The sequence below is a fragment of the Oncorhynchus masou genome, chromosome 22 (genome assembly GCF_036934945.1).
Source record: "Oncorhynchus masou masou isolate Uvic2021 chromosome 22, UVic_Omas_1.1, whole genome shotgun sequence".
NCBI classification, from domain to species: domain Eukaryota; kingdom Metazoa; phylum Chordata; class Actinopteri; order Salmoniformes; family Salmonidae; genus Oncorhynchus; species Oncorhynchus masou.
The window spans coordinates 2534207-2562060 of record NC_088233.1 but is presented as its reverse complement, the minus strand read 5'-3'; the positions used below and the strand labels follow the sequence as shown (position 1 = coordinate 2562060).

Sequence of the window (27854 nt, the reverse complement as noted above, 5' to 3'; positions counted from 1 at the left end):
TTGTAGCTCCCACCCCTCATTAAAGTTACCAATCCCTGCTGTAAATCACCCCCCCCCCCCTCAATAGCATCCACCTTCTACTCGCCCTGCTCCCCCCTCTCTGTCCAGGGGTGGTGAGGTGTTGCAGTCCATGACAGGAGAGTCCCTTGGGGAGGACGACTCGATGCAGGAGTTGTCATCGTCCACCTCCTCGGCGCCATCCAACACTGTGGTCCTTGTTTAACCAAAAAACAGGAAGGGTAAGGTGAGTCTGTCTATACAGCTAGCTAGCTATCTGTTTAGAGCTTTGCTAGCCTGGAGCCTTAATAATGTTCCAGGAACTTTGTTTAACCAACATTGACCAGCGAAAGTTGGTTAACGTTAGCTAGCTATCCCCCCCATGCAAGTTGAAACTCTAAGGTGGGACGCCCCGATGCTGCTACCTCTTGGGGTGTTCAGGCTGTTCATGCTAGCTCCGGGAGTCTGTATTAGTTCTTCTGGTGGTGGAAAATATCCCTACCACAGTATAGCTGGCTTCACCAAATACAAACGTTTCCCATCAACAAAAGTATATGTATAATCTCTAGAAACTCTACTTACCAGATACAAAGTGAAATGTGTCCGTCGCTATGAAATAAACATCTGAATCAAACTTGTTATTTGAGATTAGATATCTAGATATTTTAGCCCTAAAGAAACATGATGTGAAGTAAATGTAGTCTATTTCAGAAGAACAGAATAGCATACCTGTCCTTATGGTCCTGATCTGGCTATGCCACATGGCTGTGGGCTACACTAGTTCCTTAAGCAGATAAGATTAGCTTAGAATTCCGCTGCATTATTTTTTTTTATATTATTTTATAGTATGAAGAATAAAATGAAACATTGCAGAATATTTACTGTTGTTTATGCGACTGATGATTTGAAACGAGTCGGATGCAAGGCATGATCTCTGCTTTGTTTCTCGAGCTGCACACACTTCATCAGTCTCTCATTCACAATGAGACAAGCACTTGATAATATTCCCACCAGGCCTCGAATTTCCAGATGGCATCCCACTTGTCTAGTTGTAATGCCCCCTAAAAAAACATGCCATTCCTTTTGTGGCCGTAGTGGCCGTTGTGTCCTTGGGCTGAATATAATAACTATAATTCCCCTTATAAATCACCTCTCACTCACATGGCTCTCTCTGATATCTCAGTTCTTATTAGCCAACAGCCATCACATGATCAGGTCCTTCTCACAGTAATCTCAGCTCTGAAGTAGGCTACAAATGAGGACAGACACATCGGGGACGCAACTGCGCATGTCCATCTAATCAAATTCTGAGGCAAATATTGAAGATGTTAGAAGACTGTCCACATTCACTTTTCATCAGCCAACCAGATGAGTAATAGGCCTAACGAACAGAAACTCCACTAGCCTCTATCAATCTATTAACCCCCATAGTACAAAAGTTGACCTATTCTATTGTTCAACTTGTCCTTCTGTTCGAGAGAGAAATATTCCAAACATAGTCTGGGACAGATGTGGGATGTGATAGAGCCCAATTAATCCAACCATAAAGCAGTAAGGCCGAGGCCTCCCGAGTGGCGCAGTGGTCCAAGGCACTGCATCGCAGTATTAGCTGCGTCACTACAGATCCTGGTTTGATCCCAGGCTGTTGCAGTTGGACGTGACCGGGAGACCTATGAGGCGGAGCACAATTGGCCCAGCGTCATCCGGAATTGAGGAGGGATTGGCTGGCCGGGTTGGCCTTGTCCCATCGTGCTCTAGCGACTCCTGGGAATGGGCCGGCGCAGTGCACGCTGACACGGTCGCCAGGTGTACGGTGTTTCCTCCGATACATTGGTGCGGCTGGCTTCCTGGTTAAGCGAGCATTGTGTCAAGAAGCAGTGCGTCTTGGTTGGGTTGTGTTTTGGAGGACGCATGGCTCTTGATCTTCGCCTCTCCCGAGTCCGTACGGGAGTTGCAGTGAAGAGACAAGACTGTAACTACCAATTGGATATCACAAAATGCCAATCGGTGACAAGAATACTGGGCAATACTTGGTAAAACCCGCTATCCACCCTGAAAGGAACATAAGCATTAGTGGGTAAAACCCGCTATCCACCCTGAAAGGAACATAAGCATTAGTGGGTAAAACCCGCTATCCACCCTGAAAGAAACTTAAGCATTAGTGGGTAAAACCCGCTATCCACCCTGAAAGGAACATAAGCATTAGTGGGTAAAATCACCAGGGGAAGCAGATCCAGAAAAAAAAATGTTTCCGAAAATGTTCTACTAAACAAATTATTGATTGATTTAGAACCACAGAGTGTTAACAAAAGTCGCAAAAGAAAATAGGAGCTGCCTCCACTATTCCACCACCATTTCAAGTTCAACATTTTAACATTATCTAATCATCTATGCCTAGTCTAATACAGTGATAACTAAAAGATACCAAAAACTATTTTGTCCAATCACCGTAAGCTAAATATGATGTAGCTGTGTGTGTGCCTGTGCCTGTGCCTGTGCCTGTGCCTGTGTGTGTGCGTGTGTGTGTGCGTGTGCGTGTGCGTGTGCGTGTGCGTGTGTGTGTGTGTGTGTGTGTGTGTGTGTGTAAGTAGAAAAACATGTTGACACACCCTTCTTGCAGAGAAACACCAAATGCCATCCTCCTCTCTTTCATGTTGCCGAAAAGGTCTGTCATACAGTACATGCTTTTATTTGTTGTTGTCCTAGGCTACCTGGCTAAAATGCTTGCTCGATAGCCTAACTTCCTTTCATGGACAGTGATGAGCCTGCTAGTTAACATTAGTCTACATCTAGCTACATATTGAACTTCCATCCTCTCAGACCAGGGAACAACAACTGATTTTATGGTTGGATCAGAATCGTTGTTATAATCATTGGCCAGTACAGTGATTGAAGTAAAAAATAAATAAATAAATAAATAAAGTCCAAATTTCCATCTCCATTCATGGCTAATTTAGAAAAGTCAGATTTTAGCTATCTATCCACCGGAGGACAACGACACAACGAGATGCAACAATTCAAGGTTTTCTTCTATCAATAATGATGTTTGGCTTTTGATGTGAAGCCAAATCCAACCTGGCTTCCCCTTTTTTTTCGGTGCACCAGGATCATCCACAGCTGATTTAGCTCAACGATGATGGGCTATTACTGTATATATTTTTTATAGGACAAACACCTTCTGGCTTCCCTTGCATTCAATGCTATGAGCGGCAACAATGTCATACTCCTTCTGACTGGACAGCATCAGATAGATACGCTGCACATACTGAGAGGCGCTGTTTTGTTCGCTGGTGAGATACATTTAGCCTTGATGCGAATTGAAGGAAATGTATGAAACACAATGGTATGAAACACCAAACACCAAAAAAGTTGAGTGAGGGAAAAACAAAAAATATAAACGATAATTAAAAAGTAAAAACCGTAAGTTTGGCAACAAAACGCACAGCAGCATGTAAACAAGTATGCAGGTTGTGACAGGAAATGATGTGGTCCAGAAAAAGGGATATGGAGGTGGAGGGAGGTAAGGATGGGTGAAGGTGGAGGTGAAGGTGGAGGGAGGGAGGTGGGGATGGGTGAAGGTGGAGGTGAAGGTGGATGGAGGGAGGTGGGGATGGGTGAAGGTGGGATGGGTGAAGGTGGAGGGAGGTGGGGATGGGTGAAGATGGAGGGAGGGAGGTGGGATGGGTGAAGATATAGGTGGAGGGAGGGAGGTGGGATGGTGAAGATAGAGGGAGGGAGTGGGGATGGGTGAAGGTGGAGGTGAAGGTGGAGGGAGGTGGGATGGGTGAAGGTGGAGGGAGGTGGGGATGGGTGAAGGTGGAGGGAGGTGGGATGGGTGAAGGTGGAGGTGGAGAGAGCGAGTGTGGATGGGTGAAGATGGAGGTGGAGGGAGGTGGGGATGGGTGAAGATGGAGGTGGAGGGAGGTGGGGATGGGTGAAGATGGAGGTGGAGGGAGTGGGGATGGGTGAAGATGGAGGTGGAGGGAGTTGGGGATGGGTGAAGATGGAGGTGGAGGGAGCGAGTGGGGATGGGTGAAGATGGAGGTGGAGGGAGGGAGTGGGGATGGGTGAAGATGGAGGTGGAGGTGGAGGTGGAGGGAGGTGGGGATGGGTGAAGGTGGAGGGAGGGAGTGGGGATGGGTGAAGGTGGAGGGAGGTGGGGATGGGTGAAGATGGAGGTGGAGGTGGAGGGAGGTGGGGATGGGTGAAGGTGGAGGGAGGTGGGATGCGTAAGGACATGGCCAGGTATACAGTTTAGCTGAGGGGAGTGGTGAGACTCATGAACTCAACTTGAACAGTATAATGATATCTGTATTTGTCCTTGGAGGGGGTTTTCTGGAGAAGCAACATATCTGACAACAGGCTTTCACTCTATTGTCTTTTGGTGTAGTGGAACAGGGACAGAAGTTTACGTTCCTGTTTTGCTGCCAGGATCTGTGTCCATATCTCCCTTCTTCTGAATTCCAGTGAGGCTTCTCATAATATATGCATAGGGAGATTGAGTATAAACGGTACTGATTCAAACATTGTTTGTCTTGTTGTTTGACAAGTGAGTATCATAGAGACGATGGAGGGTAAACATTGAGACAAGTGCATCCTGGTATAACACAAACAGGTGTCAATGTTGAGCAATTCCTGGCAAAAGTACAACATCCTTATGTTGTGTGGATTATACTTAGATTCATCTTTCCTCTTGATTGATTCTATTCCCACGAACACATTTCCTGAAACGTCTTGTACAGCCTCCGTACCTGCCGTTGCCCTTACCCTCCGTGTCACTCACGACAACTTTGTCACATCACTACACCTACAGTACAGACCATTGTTCAATCACAACCCTCAGAGGGGGTTTGGGTTAAAAGCGGAAGACACATTTCAGTTAAATGCATTCAGTTGTACAACTGACTAGATATCCCCCCTTTCCCTTTCCATTGTACGTACAATACAGACCATTCTTCAATCACAAGTCAAGCTACAACTAAAAACTGCAAATCAGCTACAGTGCCAAGTTTGATCAGAATATGTGGTATACATTTTGTATTTGAAGGGTACTTACATAAGGATTTCATAACACATTCATAACCCTTACATACATTCATAAGATGACATGAGAATTCAGGGAATGCTTCTGCACTGCCTTTGAATGTGTCCTGTATGAGGTTAGATACCCTTAAAATAAACTGGTAGATTCTGAGAAGAAAAGTGACAAAAGATCAGCCAGAATAAGACAGAATAAAAACATACAGTAACCTATCGAACCCGCAGTACAATGTGTCTGGGTGCCAGTCTGATGCTATATGGTCCATATAACTTCTAATGAAATTGTCATGACAATGAGTGAGACGGAGATGACAAGGTAGCAGAAACAGACTGGCACCCAGGCTGGAAAGTTTCTGAAAGACTTCGGAACATGGGCAAAGACCAGGGTTTAAGTTGTGTCGCGAGAATGGTGCTGGAACGCATTTGAGATGTTCCTGACCTCGTCTGCTTTTTACAGGGGTTTTTTGGGGGGGGGGGGGCGCCGATCTTAACTTATTTTTTTTCATATAAATATATTTTAATGTTTCTGGCATAGTTTCCTATGACCGAAAAGAGCTTCTGCAAATCAGATCAGAATGACCATTAACCTCGATTTGGATGAAGATTTCTACTTCAAGGTGTCGGTGGAGCAGGACATACTGCTGAGCCCGGGGCCAGGCCCTAATCCCTAATCCCAGGATCCCAGAAGAGAAAGAGATGGGGATATAGAGGCTGATGTGGAGGCGCCCTGATGGAACTATGGAGATGCTGATATAGAGACTGAGGTGGAGGTGCCGTGATGAAACTATGGAGACGCTGATATAGAGGCTGACGTGGAGGCGCCCTGATTAAAGTATGGAGACGCTGGTATAGAGACTGACGTGGAGGCGCTGATATAGAGGCTGACGTGGAGGCGCCCTGATGGAACTATGGAGATGCTGATATAGAGACTGACGTGGAGGCGCCCTGATGGAACTATGGAGATGCTGATATAGAGACTGATGTGGAGGCGCCCTGATGGAACTATGGAGATGCTGATATAGAGACTGACGTGGAGGCGCCCTGATGGAACTATGGAGATGCTGATATAGAGACTGATGTGGAGGCGCCCTGATTAAACTATGGAGACGCTGATATAGAGACTGATGTGGAGGCGCCCTGATGGAACTATGTTGATGCTGATATAGAGACTGATGTGGAGGCGCCCTGATTAAACTATGGAGACGCTGATATAGAGACTGATGTGGAGGCGCCCTGATGGAACTATGGAGATGCTGATATAGAGACTGATGTGGAGGCGCCCTGATTAAACTATGGAGACGCTGATATAGAGACTGATGTGGAGGCGCCCTGATGGAACTATGGAGATGCTGATATAGAGACTGATGTGGAGGCGCCCTGATTAAACTATGGAGACGCTGATATAGAGACTGATGTGGAGGCGCCCTGATGGAACTATGGAGATGCTGATATAGAGACTGATGTGGAGGCGCCCTGATGGAACTATGGAGATGCTGATATAGAGACTGAGGTGGAGGCGCCCTGATGGAACTATGGAGATGCTGATATAGAGACTGATGTGGAGGTGCCCTGATGGAACTATGGAGATGCTGATATAGAGACTGAGGTGGAGGCGCCCTGATTAAACTATGGAGCTGCTGATATAGAGACTGATGTGGAGGCGCCCTGATTAAACTATGGAGCTGCTGATATAGAGACTGACGTGGAGGCGCCCTGATTAAACTATGGAGCTGCTGATATAGAGACTGATGTGGAGGCGCCCTGATTAAACTATGGAGACGAGTAAATAGTCTGCCTATACACTCTGTTCTATTGGCAAATGTGCTGGAGAACAAACTGGACTTGCTCCGTTCAAGACTATCCTATCAACGGGTCCTGAAGAACTGTAATATCCTATGTTTCTCGGAGACTTGGCTAACAAGGATATGGATAATATTCTAGCTGGTTTTTCTATGCGTTGGCAGGACAGAACTGCAGCCACGGGTAAGTAGAAAGAGGGGAGATGTATATATCTTTGTCAACAACCACTGGTGCACGATTTCTAACGTTACTAAGGAAGTCTGGAGGTTCGCCAGAGTTAGAATACCTCATGATAAGCTGTAGACCATACTATTAACTAAGAACGTTTTCATCTATATTTTTCGTAGCTGTTTATTTACCACCACTTACCGATGCTTGCACTTAGACCGCACTCAACCAGCTGTTTAGGGCCAGCGAGGGAATTGAGCAAGCGAGGGAGAGTGTGTGATCACGCTCTCCGTAGCTGATGTGAGTAATACCTTTAAACAAGTTAAAGTTCACACAGATTACCAGGACGCTTACTCTGAGCATGTGCTGACCAGCTGGCAAATGCCTTCACTGACATTTTTAACCTCTCCCTGACCCAGTCTGTAATACCTACATGTTTCAAGCAGACCACCATAGTCCCTGTGCTCAGGAACGCCAAGGTAACCCGCACCCAAGAACGCCAAGGTAACCTGTGCTCAAGAACGCCAAGGTAACCCGCGCCCAAGAACGCCAAGGTAACCTGTGCCCAAGAACGCCAAGGTAATCTGTGCCCAAGAACGCCATGGTAACCTGTGCCCAAGAACGCCATGGTAACCTGTGCCCAAGAACGCCAAGGTAACCTGTGCCCAAGAACGCCAAGGTAACCTGTGCCCAAGAACGCCATGGTAACCTGTGCCCAAGAACGCCAAGGTAACCTGTGCCCAAGAACGCCATGGTAACCTGTGCCCAAGAACGCCATGGTAACCTGTGCCCAAGAACGCCAAGGTAACCTGTGCCCAAGAACGCCAAGGTAACCTGTGCCCAAGAATACCAAAGCTGTCATCAAGGCAAAGGGTTGTTAATTAGAAGAATCTCAAATCTAAAATATATTTTGATTTGTTTAACACTTTCTTTTGGTTAATACGTGATTCTATGTGTTATTTCATAGTTTTGATGTTTTCACTATTATGTAGAAAATAGTAAAAATAAAGAAAAACCCTTGAATGAGTAGGTGTGTCCAAACTTTTGACTGGTACTGTATATATGGGGTTATTTACCCCAAAAATATATGGGGGATTGGAAATGATGCAGACAATTACGTTGATGGAAGCTACAATCTAACTGCAATATTAAAGCTGATCTATCCCCTTAAAAAAATATATATATATAATTCATGAATTAATTACAGTTTTTTAGAATCACTTTGTGTAAGGGTTTTCTTGAGTTGAAGTAGAGGAGGACCAAAATGCAGCGTGGTTATATTGATTCATGTTTAATAAAAAAAAGATAAACACGAACACTACAAAACAACAAATGTGGAAAACCAAAAACATGACTGTGTATTAAATTCATTACAAGGATCTAACTATCAATTGATACAACTGCTCAATATGATAAGTAACTGTTGCATTACTCTTAATGCATATTTTTTGGGAAACTCACAAACAATATTCCATGTTTAGATCATGAAAGTTTCAGGATAACGAGATCCATTGACACCAATTACCGTGGACCATGAACCAATCGGACTACATTATCTATGGATGTAATATTTCATCATCATTCTTTATCAGACACTGTTTCTATGGTCCCATGTAACACTTTTCCAGACCATGTTTTCAGATGTGACATTACGGTACACTCACCGGCCACTTTATTAGGTTCACCTATCTAGTACTGGGTAGGACCAGCATTTGTGGCCTTTCTGTTAGCTTGAATGAGTCTGGACATTGTCTTCTGACCTCTCTCATTAACAAGGTGTTTTTGCCCACAGAACGTCTGCATGAATGTGTTTTGTTTATCGCACCATTCTCTGTAAACTCTAGAGACTGTAGTGCGTACAAATCCCAGGAGGGCAGCTGTTTCTGAGTTGTTGGAATCACCATGTGTGACATCAACAATCCTACCACGGTCAAAGTTGCTTAGATTATGCATCTTGCCCATTCTATTGGTAGGTCGAACTAAAGCTCTCTACTCTATATACTCTATATATTGAGTTGCAGGCAGCCACATGATTCGCTGTTCGAATGTAAGCTTCCTTGATGGGCTAACTCAGGTCTGTAGAGCTGAGGGCATGACCTATGTCATTGTGTGGGATAATGTCAGGTTCCACCAGGCTCAAATGTTGCAAGCCTGGTTTCAGGCCCATCCACACTTCACCACCCTGTACTTATCCCCATACTCTCCTTTCCTTAATCCCAAATGCAGATTTTTTTCTCCATATGGAGGTGGAAGGTATATGATAGGTGCCCTCACAAACAAGCCACCCTTCTCCAGGCCATAGATAACACATGCAATGACATCACGGCAGACCCATGTCAGGCCTGGATTTGCCCTGCCGAAGATTCTTCACAAGATGTTTGGCCAATGAAAACATCCATTGTGATGTGGATGAGAACCTGTGGCCAAATCCACAAGACAGGGTTGAAGGAAATATAGATATACAGTAATCAATCCTTTGTTTAGCTTTTTACAGTAAGCCAGGTGAGGAACACTGCAGTGAAGATTTACATTAAGCCTGTTGAGGACCACTGCAGTCATGTTTTACAGTAAGCCAGGTGAGGAACACTGCAGTGATGTTTTACAGTAAGCCAGGTGAGGAACACTGCAGTGATGTTTTACAGTAAGCCTGGTGAGGAACACTGCAGTGATGTTTTACAGTAAGCCAGGTGAGGAAGACTGCAGTGATGTTTTACAGTAAGCCAGGTGAGGAACACTGCAGCTGATGTTTTACAGTAAGCCAGGTGAGGAACACTGCAGTGAGGTTTTACATTAAGCCTGATGAGGACCACTGCAGTCATGTTTTACAGTAAGCCAGGTGAGGAACACTGCAGTCATGTTTTACAGTAAGCCAGGTGAGGAACACTGCAGTGATGTTTTACATAAGCAAGGTGAGGAATACTGCAGTGATGTTTTGTAGTAAGCCAGGTGAGGAACACTGCAGTGATGTTTTACAGTAAGGAACACTGCAGCTGATGTTTTACATTAAGGAACACTGCAGTGATGTTTTACAGTGATGAGGAACACTTTGTTTTACAGTAAGCCAGGTGAGGAACACTGCAGTTGATGTTTTACTTTACTTTTTTTCTTTTTTGGAGCTAATTATTTTTGATTTGATTCAAAGAAACCTATGAGTGATTTTATTGTATTTCATCAATACATTTCAGATTTTGTTTAATGATTCCACTGTGTCTGCAGTATTCTCTCTACTAGTCCTTTTACAATGATGTATATACATGTAGTACCATAATGAAACATGTACCACATATTTTGTACTACAGTATCTAAACAACTACGCAGTGAAACTACCGGTATCTTGTGGGTGATCTAAATTAATGTTCCTATTGTATTTCATGATAAATTTGTTATATGACCCAATGATTCTGCAAGTGCAAGGTTTCTTTAAATATTTGAATGCACAATGCTATGTTTTGAACATTGGACAGCCTGTGTTACAAGTGATGGCCGTTTTGAGTTTTGTGTCTAGAGTTTTCAAGAATGACCATAAGGTTCTGAAATTAGTGCCAAAGGGATTGTAAAAATGACTATTTAAAAAAACAGGACCATGAACAGCTTCTACCCCCAAGCCATAAGACTGTTAAATAGTTAACCAAATAGCTACCCGAACTATCTGCATTGATCCTTTTTTAACTAACTTTATTGAGTCATCACACACAGAGCATTTGGAAAGTATTCAGGACCCCTTTCCTTTTCCCACATGTGGTTGTGTTACAGCCTTGTTCTAAAATGGAGGAAATACTTTGTTTTCCTTATCAATCTGCAAAACCCCATACTGACAGTGGGAGTCATCAGGGGGAGGCCTTTGGTCAAGAACTCGATGGTCACTCTGTCTCTGTGTGTGTGTGTGTGTGTGTGTGTGTGTGTGTGTGTGTGTGTGTGTGTGTGTGTGTGTGTGTGTGTGTGTGTGTGTGTGTGTGTGTGTGTTTGTCTGTGTGTGTGTGTCTGTGTGTGTGTGTTTGTGTGTGTGTGTGTGTCTGTGTGTGTATTTGTTTCTGTGTGTGTGTCTGTGTGTGTTGTTTGTGTCTCTGTGTGTGTCTGTGTGTGTGTGTCTGTATGTGTAGATAAATGATCAAATTTAAGACGGAGAATACCGACCATTACCGGAGATAAAAGTACGCACACTCTCCGGAACGCGCTACAAACACCACATTCAAAATGGGAGCCACTTAGAAAAACTACAAATTCTAGATCATTTTTCAAAAAACAAGCCTGAAACTCTTTCTAAAGACTGTTGACGTCTAGTGGAAGCCTTAGGAACTGCAATCTGGGAGGATTTATATTCCCATTCCCAGCCATTGTAATCAGATGTGAGCTAAAAAGAACATTCTGAATGGATTGTCCTTGGGATTTCGCCTGCCATATCAGTTCTGTTATACTCACAGACATTATTTTAACTGTTTTGGAAACTTTAGAGAGTTTTCTATCCAAATCTACCATCACATGCATTTCCTAGCTTCTGGGCCTGAGTAACAGGCAGCTTACTTTCTAATTCTTATTTATTTATTTAACCTTTATTTAACTAGGCAAGTCAGTTTAGAACAAATTCTTATTATCAATGACGGCCTCAGAACAGTGGGTTAACTGCCTGTTCAGGGGCAGAATGACAGATTTGTACCTTGTCAGCTCGGGGGTTTGAACGTGCAACCTTCCGGTTACCGGTCAACAGTCAATCACTCCCTCCAACAGAGAATAGACCCCCCAAGGTCTATAAGTTCATTCCCTACAAAGTCCCAGTTAGGTAACATCTAGGCTCATCTGAAAACCATTTTCATGTCTTTAAAAATCTGTATGGTTTGTTCCCCCTTCGTCAAGCCTTTACACATGGAGAATTTTGAAGGTGAGCTGCAGTTACCCTCTAAAGAATGCTTGTCATATATACATCTCTATACATCTCTATATCTCTATGAAAAAGCTTGGGCACCCCTGACAATTTCCATGATTTCCATGTATAAATAATTGGGTGTTTGGATCAGCAATTTGATTTTGATCTATCAAATAACTGATGGACACACACATTTCAGTAGTGAAATGAGGTTTATTGGATTAACAGAAAATGTGCAATATGCATCAAAACAAAATTAGACAGGTGCATAAATTTGAGCACCCCAATAGGAAAAATCACATAAATATTTAGTAGAGCCTCCTTTTGCTAAAATAACAGCCTTTAGACGCTTCCCATAGCCTCTAATGAGTGTCTGGATTCTGGATGAAGGTATTTTGGACCATTCCTCCTTACAAAACATCTCCAGTTCAGTTAGGTTTGATGGTTGCTGAGCATGGACAGCCCGCTTCAAATCATCCCACAGATTCTCAATGATATTCAGGTCTGGGGACTGGGATGGCCATTCCAGAACATTGTACTTGTTCATAAATAAATGCCTGGGTAGATTTTGAGCAGTGTTTTGGGTCGTTGTCTTGTTGAAATATCCAGCCCCGGCGTAACTTCAACTTTGTGACTGATTCTTCAACATTATTCCCAAGAATCTGCTGATATTGAGTGGAATCCATGCGACCCTCAACTTGAACAAGATTCCCAGTACCAGCACTGGCCACACAGCCCCACAGCATGATGGGACCCCCATTCTACTGTGGGTAGCAAGTGTTTTTCTTGGAACGCTGTGTTCTTTTGCCGCCATGCATAACGTCCCTTGTTATGACCAAATAACTCACTCTTTGTTTCATCAGTCCACAGCACCTTATTCCAAAATGAAGCTGGCTTGTCCAAATGTGCGTTTGCATACCTCAAGAGACTCTGTTTGTGGCGTGTGTGAAGAAAAGGCTTCTTCCGCATCACTCTCCCATACAGCTTCTCCTTGTGCAAAGTGTGCTGAATTGTTGAACGATGCACAGTGACACCATCTGCAGCAAGAGGATGTTGTAGGTCTTTTGGAGGTGGTCTGTGGGCAGTTTTTGACCGTTCTCACCATCCTTCGCCTTTGCCTCTCCAAAATTTTACTTGGCCTGCCACTTCTGGCATTAACAAGAACTATGTCTGTGGTCTTCCATTTCCTCACTATGTTCCTCACAGTGGACACTGACAGCTTAAATCTCCGCGACAGCTTTTTGTAGCCTTCCTCTAAACCCTAATGTTGAACAATCTTTGTTTTTGTTTTCAGGTCATTTGAGAGTTGTTTTGAGGACCCCATGTTGCCACTCTTCCGAGGAGAGTCAAAGAGAACAACAACTTGCAATTGGCCACCTTAATAGGGATTTCCATGTTTCCAAGAGACAAGATATCTTAAAGGGGTACACTCACATATGTAGGGTGTGTCAGGGGGCTTTCCAGGAGGGAGTAGACAGGAGGGCTGTGAGGCATAGAGTTCTTAGGGTCTGATCTATCGGGATCCTGATATGGTACATGAATATCCATGGTATATGCTGAAAATGAAGAACCAGAGGCTTTGTGGTTAACGTAACAGCCACGTAGTTAGTTTTTTTTCAGGGGTTGATCCTTCTGGGGGTTCCTTTGAATCATAATCCTTAGGATTCATATGTATCATGCACTGCCGTTGTTGGCTCTGTACAAAGAGCGTTCACTAAACTCTAACATTTTCAATTCCATTATCTCCCAACTTTAAAAGGAATAAGCATATGCAACCTAAAATCCCCAGTCAGGCCACCATCACCGATGTTACCATTGCGGAATTTCTCGTTGCTAATATAGAACTCCACACATCCACATGGAAGTCCATTCTTTCTTTGTATTGTCACCCTATGAAATACTCTTTCTGAGGAGTCCGGGGCACCTACCCAACGGGTCTCGTAGCCTGTGAACAAGCTATACCCCTTTGTGATAACTCTCAGTTCAGGACACAACACCTTGCGAAACACACGCCAGTCTTCAAGCCTGTTGTCCACTCCTAAAGTCTGGTCTGTATATTCTTCTCTTTCGGCTACGGTATAGTTTCTCTCTACAGGCCAGGTAATCAAACTGATACTCCCATTGCTGTCCATTAGACATCAACACTTGATCTTTCAGCACAGTTGCTGGCGGTATTTGGGTTCTATACATATTTAGAAAACTATTTTTTGGCGCATCGTATATTGATGCTTTATACTCTTCCTTTTCTCTATGTTTTAACTGGGGTCCTGCGTCCGTTGTTAAGGTCATCAAGGGTGTGTCAGTGATCAAAAAAATCTGTTTCATATACAACAGCCAGGCCCTAAGTTCACTACAACACATTCCACAGTTCAACGAGGTTACTACACATCAATCATCATGACAGCTTTTAGCATAAACAGATGCCCTATCAGGTTACATAAACACTCACTCGATAGCGTGAGAACGGAAGGACAGGATGTACATATATGGGCATAACCACTCACTCGATAGCGTGAGAATGGAAGGACAGGATGTACACAAAGGGGCATAAACACGTGACCCGTAAAATATCTCATCAATCACTTTTTTGACGTGTGCAGTCTACAATATTCTCCCTGTGTGTGTGTCTGTATGTGTCTGTGGGTGTGTTTGTCTGTGTATGGCTGTGTGTGGCTGTGTGTGTTTGTGCTTCTGTGTGTGTGTGTTTCTGTGTGTGTGTGTGTCTGTGTGTGTGTGTGTTTATGGCTGTGTGTGGCTGTGTGTGTTTGTGCTTCTGTGTGTGTTTCTTTGTGTGTCTGTGTGTGTGTCTGTGTGTTTATGGCTGTGTGTGGCTGTGTGTGTTTGTGCTTCTGTGTGTGTTTCTTTGTGTGTCTGTGTGAGTGTCTGTGTGTGTGTGTTTCTGTGTGTGTGTGTGTGTGTGTGTGTGTGTGTGTGTGTGTGTGTGTGTGTGTGTGTGTGTGTGTGTGTGTGTTTGTCTGTGTGTATGTGTTTGTTTGTGTGTGTGTGTGTGTGTGTGTGTGTGTGTGTGTGGGTGTGTGAGAGTGTCTGTGTATTTGTGTCTGTGTTTGTGTGTGTCTGTGTGTGTTTATGTGTATGTGTGTGTCTGTGTGGGTTTGTGTGTGTGTGTGTGTGTGTGTGTGTGTGGTCTCTTTTTTGCTTTCTTGAGTAAGAGAGGACTTAAGGCAGCTCCAAAATGCAGGTGTTTCAGCTCAGTGCTTTCTGTGGTGGTGGGGCAGCCAGAGGAAAATATGGAGCATAGGGGTTGGTAAAGATCTCTAGTTACGCTGTGATTGGCTAGGTGTTCTGTCACTCATGGGGACACTATGTAGCAAAATCTACAGTGAGAGCTCAAAAAATTCAAGCCTGCTTGGGTGCTGCCATAGATTGACATCGGCCACAGATAAAAGTATGTCAAATCAATCAAATCAAGTTGTATTTGTCAAATGCCCCGAATACAACAGTTTTAAACCTTACAGTGAAACTGCCCTGAAAACCTTTTACGTCTCAGGGTTCTTCTGGCGTTTCACTAAAACAACATCCGGTGAAGCGCCAAATTCAAATGACACAAATCGTAATATTAAATATTCATGAAAATACAAGTGTCTTACATCTTTTAAAAGCGTAACTTAATCCAACCGCATTGTCAGATTTCAAAAAAGGCTTTACGGCAAAAGCATGCCATGCGATTGAGGACTCTGAGGACTGTGCCCCACATCAAAATACCTTTCCAAACCAGCACAAGCGTCACAAAATTAGAAATAGCGATAAAATAAACCACTTACCTTTGAAGATCTTCCCCTGTTTGCAATCCCAAGGGTCCCAGCTACACAATGAATGGTCGTTTTGTTTGATAAAGTCCTTCCTTATATCCAAAAAAGTCAGTTTAGTTGACGCCATTGATTTCAGTAATCATCTTGTTCAACATACATTCAAACGAATCAAAAAAGTTACAGGTAATGTTCGTCCAAACAAGTCAAACTATGTTTCTAATCCTCAAGTGATCTAATATCTCCATAAACAATAATATTAAAGACGGAGAATAGTATGTTACATATGGAAGATAAATAACGAAGTGTGCGCACCTCATTCACTCGCGCAAGAAGACTGCTTTTCTAATGAGGGTCACCTTGGAGAAACTACAACTGCTTGTTCGTTTTTCAAGGAACACGCCTGAAACCCTGTGTAAAGACTGTTGACATCTCTGCAAAAAGGGGGTCCTTTTTTTGTATATCTCATAGACTAGCATTGAAATGGCCTGTGACCTCAAATAAATAATTCCGGATGGATTGTCCTCAGATTTTGGCCTGCCATATCAGTTCTGTTATACTCACAGACATGATTGTAACAGTTTTAGAAACTGCAGAGGAGAGGTTTCTATCTAATACTACTAATTATATGCATATCATAGCTTCTGGGCCTGAGTAACAAGCAGTTTAATTTGGGCATGTCATTCATCCGAACTTCCAAACACTGCCCCCTAGCCCTAAGAGGTTTTAACCAACAATGCAGTTTTAAGAAAATACCCCAAAAAAGTAAGAGATAAGAACAAAAAATAATTAGAGAGCAGCAGTAAATAACAATAGTGTGTTTATATACAGTGGTTACCGGTCAATTTGCGGTGTCCAGGTAATTAAGGTAATACGTACATTTAGGTAGAGTTAATAACATGCGGAATAAGCGTGATCAGAAAATGGCTGACTGCCAGACACCTGATAGATTCTGCTCTCATTCACTCCCACAACACCGTAGAAGTCTCATTCAAATTTCTATAGATGGTTGACATCTAGTGGAACCCCTAGGCAGTGCAACATCATTCATATCTCAAGGGGATTTCATTGGCGATTCTGGTGAATACATACAAAGCTCAGATTTCTCACTTCCTGTTTTGATTTCTTCTCAGGATTTTGCCTGCCATATGAGTTCTTTTATACTCACATACATCATTCAAACCGTTTTAGAAACAGAAATCTTTCTGATTGAGAGGGGTTCAAATACTTATTCATTATATCATTAAAATGCAAATCAATTTATAACATTTTTGACACGCATTTTCTGGATTTTTGTTGTTGTTATTCTGTCTCTCACTGTTCAAATAAACCTATCATTAAAATTATAGACTGATAATTTCTTTGTCAGTGGGCAAACGTACAAAATCAGCAGGGGATCAAATACTTTTTTCCCTCACTGTATGTTACGTAGTAAGCTGTGCCTCACCTTAATCATTTGGTCCCTTTCCACTCATAACTTATCCTACTGTTCTGACTTGGTGTTGCACATGTAGCCTATAGCCTGTTTTAGAGAAATGTAATCATGGAATATTGTAAGAGCTTTCATTGTCTGCTCATATGCCCCCTTTATTTATCCTACGGTTCTGACTTCACTACTCTACAGATACTGTAAGAACGTGTTCTGAATTCTGTCGCCGTACTTTTTAAAAGTGCAGAACAAAAAGTTATATTGACTATGTTCATCCTAGCTCACTCATTCATGTCTTAATCTAAATTACGGATGGCCTCTTGTCCGCTTGTCGTCGACCTTATGCCATAGTTTGAATATCTCAATTGTCAGTAGAAACCACACTTGTTTTAAGCAAGTCAGCCACATCAGCTATGTTGAAGTATCACTACTCTGTTCTATCTGAAGTATCACTACTATATCTGAAATATCACTTCTCTATCTGAAATATCACTACTGTGTTCTAACACAACAGCCATCCTGTTAGTACAAGTATAGTCCTGAAATATTTCAGTGAATTATAATTGAGCTGAGCTTGACATCTTCTACTGCGTGACTGTGTAGTGGGTTCACCAAAAGCTCATGATGAATTGTAAATAAGTTGCTAAGTCAATATTTGGTCATGTCAATGCTTCATTAGAGATTGGAGTACTCGGAAATGATACAACGTTTCCTCCACAAAATCAAACAATCTGTAGACACACCCCAGAGCTGTCACCCCAAATGTCACACTATTCGCTATATAGTGCACTACTTCTGACCAGAGCCCAATGGGGGCTAGGGTGCTATTTGGGATTGATCCTACAACTTTGTGGTCCAGTGGTGATGCTTGGCTGTGAATTTACATTTTTTAAATTTATTTAACCAGGCATGTCAGTTAAGAATAAATTCTTATTTTCAATGATGGCCTAGGAACAGTGGGTTGACTGCCTCTTCAGCTCAGGGATTTGAACTTGCATCCTTTTGGTTACTAGGACACCTGTTTAACGTCCCATCTGAAAGACAGCACCCTATACTGGGCAGTTTCCCCAATCACTACCCTGGGGCATTGGGATATTTTTTAGACCAGAGGAAAGCATGCCTCCTACTGGCCCTCCAACACCACTTCCAGCAGCATCTGGTCTCCCATCCAGGAACTGACCAGGACCAACCCTGCTTACCTTCAGAAGTAAGCCAGCAGTGGGATGCAGGGTGGTATGCTCCAGGGTGGTATGCTGCAGGGTGGTATGCTCCAGGGTTGTATGCTCCAGGGTGGTATGCTGCAGGGTGGTATGCTGCAGGGTGGTATGCTCCAGGGTGGTATGCTGCAGGGTGGTATGCTGCAGGGTGGTATGCTGCAGGGTGGTATGCTCCAGGGTGATATGCTCCAGGGTGGTATGCTGCAGGTTGGTATGCTGCAGGGTGGTATGCTGAAGGGTGGTATGCTCCAGGGTGGTATGCTGCAGGGTGGTATGCTGCAGGGTGGTAGTTGTCTTCGCTGTCTTCGTATCCAAGATAATTGTGCAGTTTAGAGTGTGTAGACTTAGAGTGATTATCTTAATTTACCGAGGTTAGCTAGCCAGCTATTTGTCGTCCTTAACGTAGGAAATGCTGCTAGCTAGCTAGCCAACAGCTAGCCAACCTCTACCGAATTGAACTCCAACTACCCGGTCAACATTCCGCGTCGCTCCACAGGTAGTATCACATTTTCATTTCACTTCATTACAGTACAACGGTTTGATTTGTTTGATCGTAGCTAGCCAGCTACATAGCCGTCTTTGTATCTAAGACAATTGTGTAGTCTAGAGCGATTTTCTAGGTTAGCTGGCCAGCTATTGTCGTTCTTCTAACGTAGCTAGCCAGCTAGCCCCGAATAGCAGCACTGTAGTAACTATTACAGTACAACGGTTTGTTTTGTTTGATCGTAGCTAGCTAGCTACATAGCCGTCTTTGTATCTAAGACAATTGTGTAGCCTAGAGCGATTTTCTAGGTTAGCTGGCCAGCTATTGTCGTTCTTTTAACGTAGCTAGCCAGCTAGCCCCCGAATAGCAGCACTGTAGTAACTATTACAGTACAACGGTTTGTTTTGTTTGATCGTAGCTAGCTAGCTACATAGCCGTCTTTGTATCTAAGACAATTGTGTAGCCTAGAGCGATTTTCTAGGTTAGCTAGCCAGCTATTGTCGTTCTTTTAAAGTAACGTAACGCAATCAACCTGCTAGCTAGCCAGCTAGCCCCCGAATAGCAGCACTGTAGAAACTATTACACTCGACGGAACGACTTGATTAGTGTAGTGTCAACATCGCAGCCACTACCAGCTAGCCTACTCCAGCAGTACTGTATCATTTCAATCATTTCAGTCAATAAGATTCTTGCTACGTAAGCTTAACTTTCTGAACATTCGAGACGTGTAGTCCACTTGTCATTCCAATCTCCTTTGCATTAGCGTAGCCTCTTCTGTACCCTGTTAACTATGTGTCTATCTATCCCTGTTCTCTCCTCTCTGCACAGACCATACAAACGCTCCACACCGCGTGGCCGCGGCCACCCTAATCTGGTGGTCCCAGCGCGCACGACCCACGTGGAGTTCCTGGTCTCCGGTAGCCTCTGGAACTGCCGATCTGCGGCCAACAAGGCAGAGTTCATCTCAGCCTATGCCTCCCTCCAGTCCCTCGACTTCCTGGCACTGACGGAAACATGGATCACCACAGATAACACTGCTACTCCTACTGCTCTCTCTTCGTCCGCCCACGTGTTCTCGCACACCCCGAGAGCTTCTGGTCAGCGGGGTGGTGGCACCGGGATCCTCATCTCTCCCAAGTGGTCATTCTCTCTCTCTCCCCTTACCCATCTATCTATCGCCTCCTTTGAATTCCATGCTGTCACAGTTACCAGCCCTTTCAAGCTTAACATCCTTATCATTTATCGCCCTCCAGGTTCCCTCGGAGAGTTCATCAATGAGCTTGATGCCTTGATAAGCTCCTTTCCTGAGGACGGCTCACCTCTCACAGTCCTGGGCGACTTTAACCTCCCCACGTCTACCTTTGACTCATTCCTCTCTGCCTCCTTCTTTCCACTCCTCTCCTCTTTTGACCTCACCCTCTCACCTTCCCCCCTACTCACAAGGCAGGCAATACGCTCGACCTCATCTTTACTAGATGCTGTTCTTCCACTAACCTCACTGCAACTCCCCTCCAAGTCTCCGACCACTACCTTGTATCCTTTTCCCTCTCGCTCTCATCCAACACTTCCCACACTGCCCCTACTCGGATGGTATCGCGCCGTCCCAACCTTCGCTCTCTCTCCCCCGCTACTCTTTCCTCTTCCATCCTATCATCTCTTCCCTCTGCTCATACCTTCTCCAACCTTTCTCCTGATTCTGCCTCCTCAACCCTCCTCTCTTCCCTTTCTGCATCCTTTGACTCTCTATGTCCCCTATCCTCCAGGCCGGCTCGGTCCTCCCCTCCCGCTCCGTGGCTCGATGACTCATTGCGAGCTCACAGAACAGAGCTCCGGGCAGCCGAGCGGAAATGGAGGAAAACTCGCCTCCTGCGGACCTGGCATCCTTTCACTCCCTCCTCTCTACATTTTCCTCCTCTGTCTCTGCTGCTAAAGCCACTTTCTACCACTCTAAATTCCAAGCATCTGCCTCTAACCCTAGGAAGCTCTTTGCCACCTTCTCCTCCCTCCTGAATCCTCCTCCCCCTCCCCCCTCCTCCCTCTCTGCAGATGACTTCGTCAACCATTTTGAAAAGAAGGTCGACGACATCCGATCCTCGTTTGCTAAGTCAAACGACACCGCTGGTTCTGCTCACACTGCCCTACCCTGTGCTCTGACCTCTTTCTCCCTCTCTCTCCAGATGAAATCTCGCTTCTTGTGACGGCCGGCCGCCCAACAACCTGCCCGCTCGACCCTATCCCCTCCTCTCTTCTCCAGACCATTTCCGGGGACCTTCTCCCTTACCTCACCTCGCTCATCAACTCATCCCTGACCGCTGGCTACGTCCCTTCCGTCTTCAAGAGAGCGAGAGTTGCACCCCTTCTGAAAAAACCTACACTCGATCCCTCCGATGTCAACAACTACAGACCAGTATCCCTTCTTTCTTTTCTCTCCAAAACTCTTGAACGTGCCGTCCTTGGCCAGCTCTCCCGCTATCTCTCTCAGAATGACCTTCTTGATCCAAATCAGTCAGGTTTCAAGACTAGTCATTCAACTGAGACTGCTCTTCTCTGCATCACGGAGGCGCTCCGCACTGCTAAAGCTAACTCTCTCTCCTCTGCTCTCATCCTTCTAGACCTATCGGCTGCCTTCGATACTGTGAACCATCAGATCCTCCTCTCCACCCTCTCCGAGTTGGGCATCTCCGGCGCGGCCCACGCTTGGATTGCGTCCTACCTGACAGGTCGCTCCTACCAGGTGGCGTGGCGAGAATCTGTCTCCTCGCCACGCGCTCTCACCACTGGTGTCCCCCAGGGCTCTGTTCTAGGCCCTCTCTTATTCTCGCTATACACCAAGTCACTTGGCTCTGTCATAACCTCACATGGTCTCTCCTATCATTGCTATGCAGACGACACACAATTAATCTTCTCCTTTCCCCCTTCTGATGACCAGGTGGCGAATCGCATCTCTGCATGTCTGGCAGACATATCAGTGTGGATGACGGATCACCACCTCAAGCTGAACCTCGGCAAGACGGAGCTGCTCTTCCTCCCGGGGAAGGACTGCCCGTTCCATGATCTCGCCATCACGGTTGACAACTCCATTGTGTCCTCCTCCCAGAGCGCTAAGAACCTTGGCGTGATCCTGGACAACACCCTGTCGTTCTCAACCAACATCATGGCGGTGGCCCGTTCCTGTAGGTTCATGCTCTACAACATCCGCAGAGTACGACCCTGCCTCACACAGGAAGCGGCGCAGGTCCTAATCCAGGCACTTGTCATCTCCCGTCTGGATTATTGCAACTCGCTGTTGGCTGGGCTCCCTGCCTGTGCCATTAAACCCCTACAACTCATCCAGAACGCCGCAGCCCGTCTGGTGTTCAACCTTCCCAAGTTCTCTCACGTCACCCCGCTCCTCCGCTCTCTCCACTGGCTTCCAGTTGAAGCTCGCATCCGCTACAAGACCATGGTGCTTGCCTACGGAGCTGTGAGGGGAACGGCACCGCAGTACCTCCAGGCTCTGATCAGGCCCTACACCCAAGCAAGGGCACTGCGTTCATCCACCTCTGGCCTGCTCGCCTCCCTACCATTGAGGAAGTACAGTTCCCGCTCAGCCCAGTCAAAACTGTTCGCTGCTCTGGCCCCCCAATGGTGGAACAAACTCCCTCACGACGCCAGGACAGCGGAGTCAATCACCACCTTCCGGAGACACCTGAAACCCCACCTCTTCAAGGAATACCTAGGATAGGATAAGTAATCCTTCTCACCACCCCCCTTAATGATTTAGATGCACTATTGTAAAGTGGCTGTTCCACTGGATGTCAGAAGGTGAATTCACCAATTTGTAAGTCGCTCTGGATAAGAGCGTCTGCTAAATGACTTAAATGTAATGTAAATGTAATGTAAATGTATGCTCCAGGGTGGTATGCTGCAGGGTGGTATGCTGCAGGGTGGTATGCTCCAGGGTGGTATGCTCCAGGGTGGTATGCTCCAGGGTGGTATGCTCCAGGGTGGTATGCTGCAGGGTGGTATGCTCCATGGTGGTATGCTCCAGGGTGGTATGCTCCAGGGTGGTATGCTCCAGGGTGGTATGCTGCAGGATGGTATGCTGCAGGGTGGTATGTTGCAGGGTGGTATGCTGCAGGGTGGTATGCTCCAGGGTGGTATGCTCCAGGGTGGTATGCTGCAGGGTGGTATGCTCCAGGGTGGTATGCTGCAGGGTGGTATGCTGCAGGGTGGTATGCTGCAGGGTGGTATGCTCCAGGGTGGTATGCTGCAGGGTGGTATGCTCCAGGGTGGTATGCTCCAGGGTGGTATGCTGCAGGGTGGTATGCTGCAGGGTGGTATGCTCCAGGGTGGTATGCTGCAGGGTGGTATGCTCCAGGGTGGTATGCTCCAGGGTGGTATGCTGCAGGGTGGTATGCTGCAGGGTGGTATGCTCCAGGGTGGTATGCTCCAGGGTGGTATGCTCCAGGGTGGTATGCTGCAGGGTGGTATGCTCCAGGGTGGTAGGCTCCAGGGTGGTATGCTGCAGGGTGGTATGCTCCAGGGTGGTATGCTCCAGGGTGGTATGCTGCAGGGTGGTTTGCTCCAGTTTGGTATGCTGCAGGGTGGTATGCTGCAGGGTGGTATGCTGCAGGGTGGTATGCTGCAGGGTGGTATGCTGCAGGGACAATATAGGAGGAATAGCAATAATTGTTTGCTAAAATAATAATTACTAGACAAATATAAGTAACAATCCTTTGCACAAACTGTCGACATTATTATTATTGAAAATTAGATACGTAGGATATTTGAATATGCATATATTTTTAATAGCAATATATAAAACAAATTGAGGTGAGACCATTGGAAATACATTTAGCGGTTGATCTGCTTCTGTTCTGTGGGTTGCTGGCACTATATGCTCCTTTCAAAAGATGGGTCCTGGCCTCTCAAGGGGCCGAGGGATCCAAGGGGGATGGGGGAGGTTTGCTGCTTACTGGGATGACAACCCAACTCGGGAGGGGGAGGGGCTTTAGTGTGTGGAGTAGTGAAGAATGATTGCAGTGTTTCTTAGTAGCAATGCAAATACCACAGAACAGCTATGGTACTTTTCAATTGTACATTTTCCAAACATTTATTATGCTAAAAATACTTGACACGTGTATCTCATTATGATAAATGGTGAAACAGGTACAGACAGTTATAATTGTAATGGCTTTGCAGATAAGAAAACAACAAAAAAATAACAAAGTATATATTGTTTACTGCTCAAAGACAAGGAATATAATATATTTTCTTGAGAGGAAACTGAAGTTGTGTGGAGAAAGGACTGAGGTGGGTGTGGGGTGAAAAATACTTCTCCCATGTGCATAGAAATTCAAAAAAGGTGATGATATTAATTAATAATAAGTCATTTTTACCCGAATGTACAAATTGTCCAAGCGGATCCTCAAGGTACACGGATGATTTTAAATATGTTTTAAATAACAGATATGGCTCATTAATTTTAATGGACCAAAGAATGATGATCCACGCTTCTTTTAAAATATATATAAAATATATATAATACTATTATATATATTATTATGGTGGAAGATTATACTCTTATAAATACCTCAATGGTCTGTAAAGGAAAATCCCAATGCACACTATCACCCTCATGCTCTTAAGGAAATCATGAATGTCATGGATATATTGGAACTAGTGGATACATGGAGGCTTAAATATCCTGACCTAGTGAAAGATACATGAAGGTTAAATGTCCTGACCTAGTGAGAGATACATGAAGATTAAATATCCTGACCTAGTGAGAGATACATGAAGGTTAAATATCCTGACCTAGTGAGAGATACATGAAGGTTAAATATCCTGACCTAGTGAGAGATACATGAAGGTTAAATATCCTGACCTAGTGAGAGATACATGAAGGTTATGTCACGAATCCCGCTTCCTGAGTCTGTGTTTGCCTGTGTTCCTGTCCTGGAGTATGTTTCCGGTTTCCTGGAACGCACCCTGTCTGGTTGCCGGGCAAATTAGCTTGTTGGGAGATCGATGTTCACCCGCACCTGTATCCCATCAGTAATCTGCACACCTGTCCTGATCATCACCACTCCCCTTCAAAAGCTCTGACCTGACATCCATTCCCTGCCGGATCGTTAGCCATGAACAGTATGTTGTGCCCACGAACCAGCCTCCAGTTTATAGAGTTTGTTTTGTTTTATTGTTTTGTACGTCTTGCTTGCCTTTAACTTACCGCCGTTTGTTTTGTCTACAGCATTCACCCGGAACCCATACCCCATCCCTGTCTGCTCGTCGCCAGTGTGTTGTTATCCATTGGATCTGCCTATCCACTCCCATCAACCCACCTCTGCTGCCCGCTCCTCCACCCGGAACTATCTACCTCCACGTTCTCATTGATTAATAAATACTCACCATCTTTATACTCACCTTGTCCTGGTCTGCTTCTGGGTCCAATTCTGGTAAACCTTGACAGAACGATCCGGCCAGTGATGAACCCAGCGGACCTGGACTCCGTTTGCCATACAATTACTCAGCAGGAGAAGATGTTGGGACAACACAACATGGCGCTACACGAGATAGCGGGTTCAATCCAGAACTTATCGGATAGATTAACGAGTATCCAGGATCAGCTCAGGTTGCCGGGGGATCATCCACCACCTGTTTCACCCATATCACCTGCCGATTCGGGAGCGGGTTCCTTCCGTGAGCCCAAGGTTCCGACACCGGAGAAGTACGAGGGAGATCTGGGAAGATGCCGTTCATTTCTTTCACAGTGTGGGTTAGTTTTTGATCTGCAGCCCTACTCTTACGCCACAGATAAGGCTAGGATAGCTTTTGTTATTGAGCTGCTGCGTGGTAGAGCTCTGGAATGGGCTTCAGCTGTTTGGGAACGACGGGACACATGCATGACGTCATAGCAGGGTTTCACGGCAGAGATGAGAAAGCTTTTTGACCATCCAGTCCGAGGTAAGGATGCAGCTAAACGTTTGTTCTCTCTTCGCCAAGGAGCTCGCAGTGTGGCAGACTTTGTGATAGAATTCAGGACATTGGCTGTGGAGAGTGGTTGGGATGAGGAATCACTACAAGCGGTTTTTTACCAGGGGTTGTCGGAGCAACTCAAGGACGAGCTAATCTCCTATCCAGAGCCTAGTGACCTAGATAGTTTGGTCACCTTAGCTATTCGGGTAGATAATAGAGTCCGAGAGAGGAGGGAGAAGCAGTGGGGTCCATCTAATCAATCTGAGACTCGGTTACCATTCGGGTCAGGAAGTGGACCAGAACGGGTTGATCATTTTCCCTCACACGGGATTAGTGGAGGAGTCCTGCCACCAGATCCTGAACCTATGCAAGTGGGGCGGCACGGGTTAACTAAGGACGAGCGCCAACGTAGACGTGAGACCAACAGCTGCCTCTACTGTGCCCGTTAAACTGCTCAGCTCGTTAAGTTTGAGGGGTTTGTTAGCGAGCCAGTTTCAACCTCTCAAGATCCCTGTCAGACCTCGTTTTCCTGCTACCCTCATAAATAAGAATCAGAGTTTAGCGATTAACGCTTTCATCGATTCAGGTGCCGATGACAGCTTCATTGATGCCGAACAGCTGGGGCTTTCCAAGGAGCAATTACCGGAAGCCATTGAAGCAACCACTCTGAACGGCAGTAGTCTGGCACGGATCACTGAGGACTGAACCGGTTAAGATGTTGTTGTCGGCGAATCATTCAGAGGTTATTTCTTTTTTCATTTTGCCTTCCCCCCATGTTCCTCTGGTTCTTGGATACCTCTGGCTAAGAGAACACAATCCTTCGTTCGATTGGGTGACTGATAAGGTAACTAGTTGGAGCATTGAGTGCCATGCTAACTGCCTCAGGACTGCCTGTTGTCATGCTGTCCCCAGTCGGGTCAGTGAGTCTGCTCCTCCTGATTTGTCCCTGGTTCCTGAAACATATCACAAGTTGGGTGAGGTGTTCAGTAAGCAGAAAGCTCAGTCACTTCCTCCCCACCGACCTTATGATTGTACAATTAAGCTGTTCCCTGGAGCTGCCTTTCCCAAGGGACGGTTATACAGTATTTCTCGACCTGAGCGGGAAGCCCTGGAGACCCACATAAAGGAGTCTCTTGCAGCAGGTCTCATTCGTCCCTCGTCATCACCCCTGGGAGCTGGATTTTTTTTTTGTGAGTAAGAAGGATGGCTCTCTTCGACCGTGTATTGATTATCGGGGGTTGAATGATATTACGTTCAAGAACAAGTACCCCTTGCCCTTGATGAGCTCCGCTTTCGATTCTTTACAGGGTGCTACTGTGTTTACGAAGCTTGATCTACGCAATGCGTATCATCTGGTTCGGATCAAAGAGGGGGACGAGTGGTTGACTGATTCAATACACCTATGGGACATTTCGAGTACCAGGTGATGCCGTTTGGACTTTCCAACGCTCCAGCAGTGTTCCAAAGTTTGGTGAATGACGTGCTGAGTGATATGATCGGTCTGTTTGTGTTCGTTTACCTGGATGACATCCTGATTTTCTCCAAGGAGCTTTCCAGCCACATCCAGCATGTTAAGCAGGTCCAGCAGCGGTTATTGGAGAACCGCCTGTTTGTGAAGGCAGAGAAGTGTGATTTTCACGCCCACACTACATCCTTCCTCGGGTACATCATCTCCAGGGGTGAGATCAAGATGGTCCAAGAGAAGGTTCGGGCGGTTCGGGATTGGGCCCGGCCCGGTACGAGATTGCAGCTCCAGAGATTCCTGGGATTTGCGAACTTCTATCGGAGGTTTATCCGTGATTACAGCCGGGTGGCCGCCCCTTTAACCGCTCAGATGTCTTGCACCAGAATTTTCTGTTGGACTCCTGAGGCAGACCGAGCATTTCTGAACTTGAAGAGCCGATTCACCAACGCGCCGATTCTCTCTCAACCTGACACTTCCCGTCAGTTTGTTGTTGAGGTGGACGCGTCTGATGTGGGGGTGGGCGCCATCCTGTCCCAGCGTAGCTCCACTGACGGTAAACTCCATCCCTGTGCCTTCTACTCTTGTCGTCTTTGACCAGCTGATAGAAACTACAATATGGGTAACCGGGAGCTTCTCGCTGTGAAGCTTGCCTTGGAGGAGTGGCGT

At 45.5% G+C, this 27854-nt stretch overlaps 1 protein-coding gene across 1 annotated transcript; it reads right to left on the bottom strand.

The window, feature by feature from the left end:
• Nucleotides 1-60: 60 nt before the first annotated feature.
• Nucleotides 61-27293, bottom strand: LOC135509765 (sperm acrosomal protein FSA-ACR.1-like). Its single transcript, XM_064930667.1, has 3 exons — nucleotides 27243-27293; nucleotides 22654-23402; nucleotides 61-214 (listed from the first exon to the last, which is right to left on the bottom strand). Exons 1-3 carry the CDS (start codon nucleotides 27291-27293, stop codon nucleotides 61-63), a joined length of 954 nt encoding a protein of 317 aa, XP_064786739.1.
• Nucleotides 27294-27854: the final 561 nt, after the last annotated feature.